Source organism: Mycetomoellerius zeteki, unplaced genomic scaffold, assembly GCF_001594055.1.
Source record: "Mycetomoellerius zeteki isolate Tzet28-1 unplaced genomic scaffold, Tzet1.0 C4393618, whole genome shotgun sequence".
NCBI lineage: Eukaryota > Metazoa > Arthropoda > Insecta > Hymenoptera > Formicidae > Mycetomoellerius > Mycetomoellerius zeteki.
In genome coordinates this window covers 1-1301 of record NW_017255759.1, presented here as the reverse complement: position 1 = coordinate 1301, position 1301 = coordinate 1, and the positions used below count along the sequence as shown (strand labels likewise).

General features: G+C 34.7%; 1 protein-coding gene across 1 annotated transcript; it reads right to left on the bottom strand.

Annotated features, from left to right (window-relative positions):
* Nucleotides 1-10: 10 nt before the first annotated feature.
* On the bottom strand, nt 11-1280 carry LOC108724480 (uncharacterized). Its single transcript, XM_018450912.1, has 2 exons — nt 459-1280; nt 11-269 (listed from the first exon to the last, which is right to left on the bottom strand). Exon 1 carries the CDS (start codon nt 1114-1116, stop codon nt 493-495), a length of 624 nt encoding a protein of 207 aa, XP_018306414.1. The 5' UTR covers nt 1117-1280; the 3' UTR covers nt 11-269; nt 459-492.
* Nucleotides 1281-1301: the final 21 nt, after the last annotated feature.

The following is a 1301-nucleotide window of genomic DNA, read 5'->3' as shown; positions in this document are numbered from 1 at the left end:
TATCAAATTGTTTATTATAAAAAGTAATGGAAAAGTAACGTCTGCCAACCTTGATAACATCGAATTGTAATTGATTGTGTATTGGCTGAAGTATATGGAAAACTTTATACATTCAAATAAATATTTGAGCCGAATGAATATCTTTTCCGGTAGAAGTAAATTCACATCTTCTTTCTCTTTAGGCAGAGACGTTGCGATCTTTACGCCTGCAGCTTCCATCAGAACTTCGGGATATAAGAAATGCAACATATTCCTCCGCACTATATATACTGTATTAAAATTTCTTTGTATTAATATTATTATGTAGATAAGAAATAGAAGTTACTCTACTTTTAATAAAACCATAAACAACTCTTTTAAAACAGTTTGTATGTTACTTTACTCTAAAATGAAGAGTATTAACTCGTTTAAAAAAGATGTCATAATATTATAGTTTAGTATACTGTACTTGTACTTACTTTTACTGTGTATATTTCGAGTGTACAAAAATGTTTACATCGGATTTATAATAATTGGTATATTTCCTAGTACATGACGATATTGCCACAAAATCTCACCCTCTTCAGTAAGAAAATAGTCTCTTAATTTATCTCTTTGAATAATGGCTGCCCGGGTAGGATTATTTGCTCCAAGTCTGCCAGCTCGTTCCATCATGCTATGTTGTGGCACTTGAGCTCTCCACTCTCCATTTTGTAGCTCACCATTTGGCCCATATCCATCAACAAGTCCTGAATTTTGATACATACGCGTGGCAGGTAATGTATTTTTTTCGCTTTCCAGAAGAAAATTGTGCAGACAAATGAGGGCCATAACAATGGACTCGGCAGTTTCTGGTTTACAGCATATAGAATCTTTTAAAACAGCCCATTTTGAAACAAGTATACCGAAAGCGTTCTCAATTACTCTACGAGCTCTAGACAGCCGATAATTAAAAATTCTCTGTGGTATCGTAAGACCAGGTACAGCGTCCAAATATTCATTATTCCTTCCATTATCATCTTGTATATTATCATTTTCTACATTTTCATTATTATTTGCTTCAAACATTGCTCGTACTTGTGCTGCTGGAATTTGTTGCTGACGTCGAAGTCTCTTTGACTTTGCATAGGGCCGCATTAAATAAGTTTTGAGTGGAAAAGCTTCATCGCTAACAAAAGCAAATGGGTAGGGAATATTTGTCCCTAACAATGGCTCTGGATGTGGCAAATCAATTAATCCTTGCTCTAAGCTAGAACCAAAGTCACTGTGCAACCACACTCCACCATCAGATATCGAACCTACATACAAAAGAGAAATTTTAT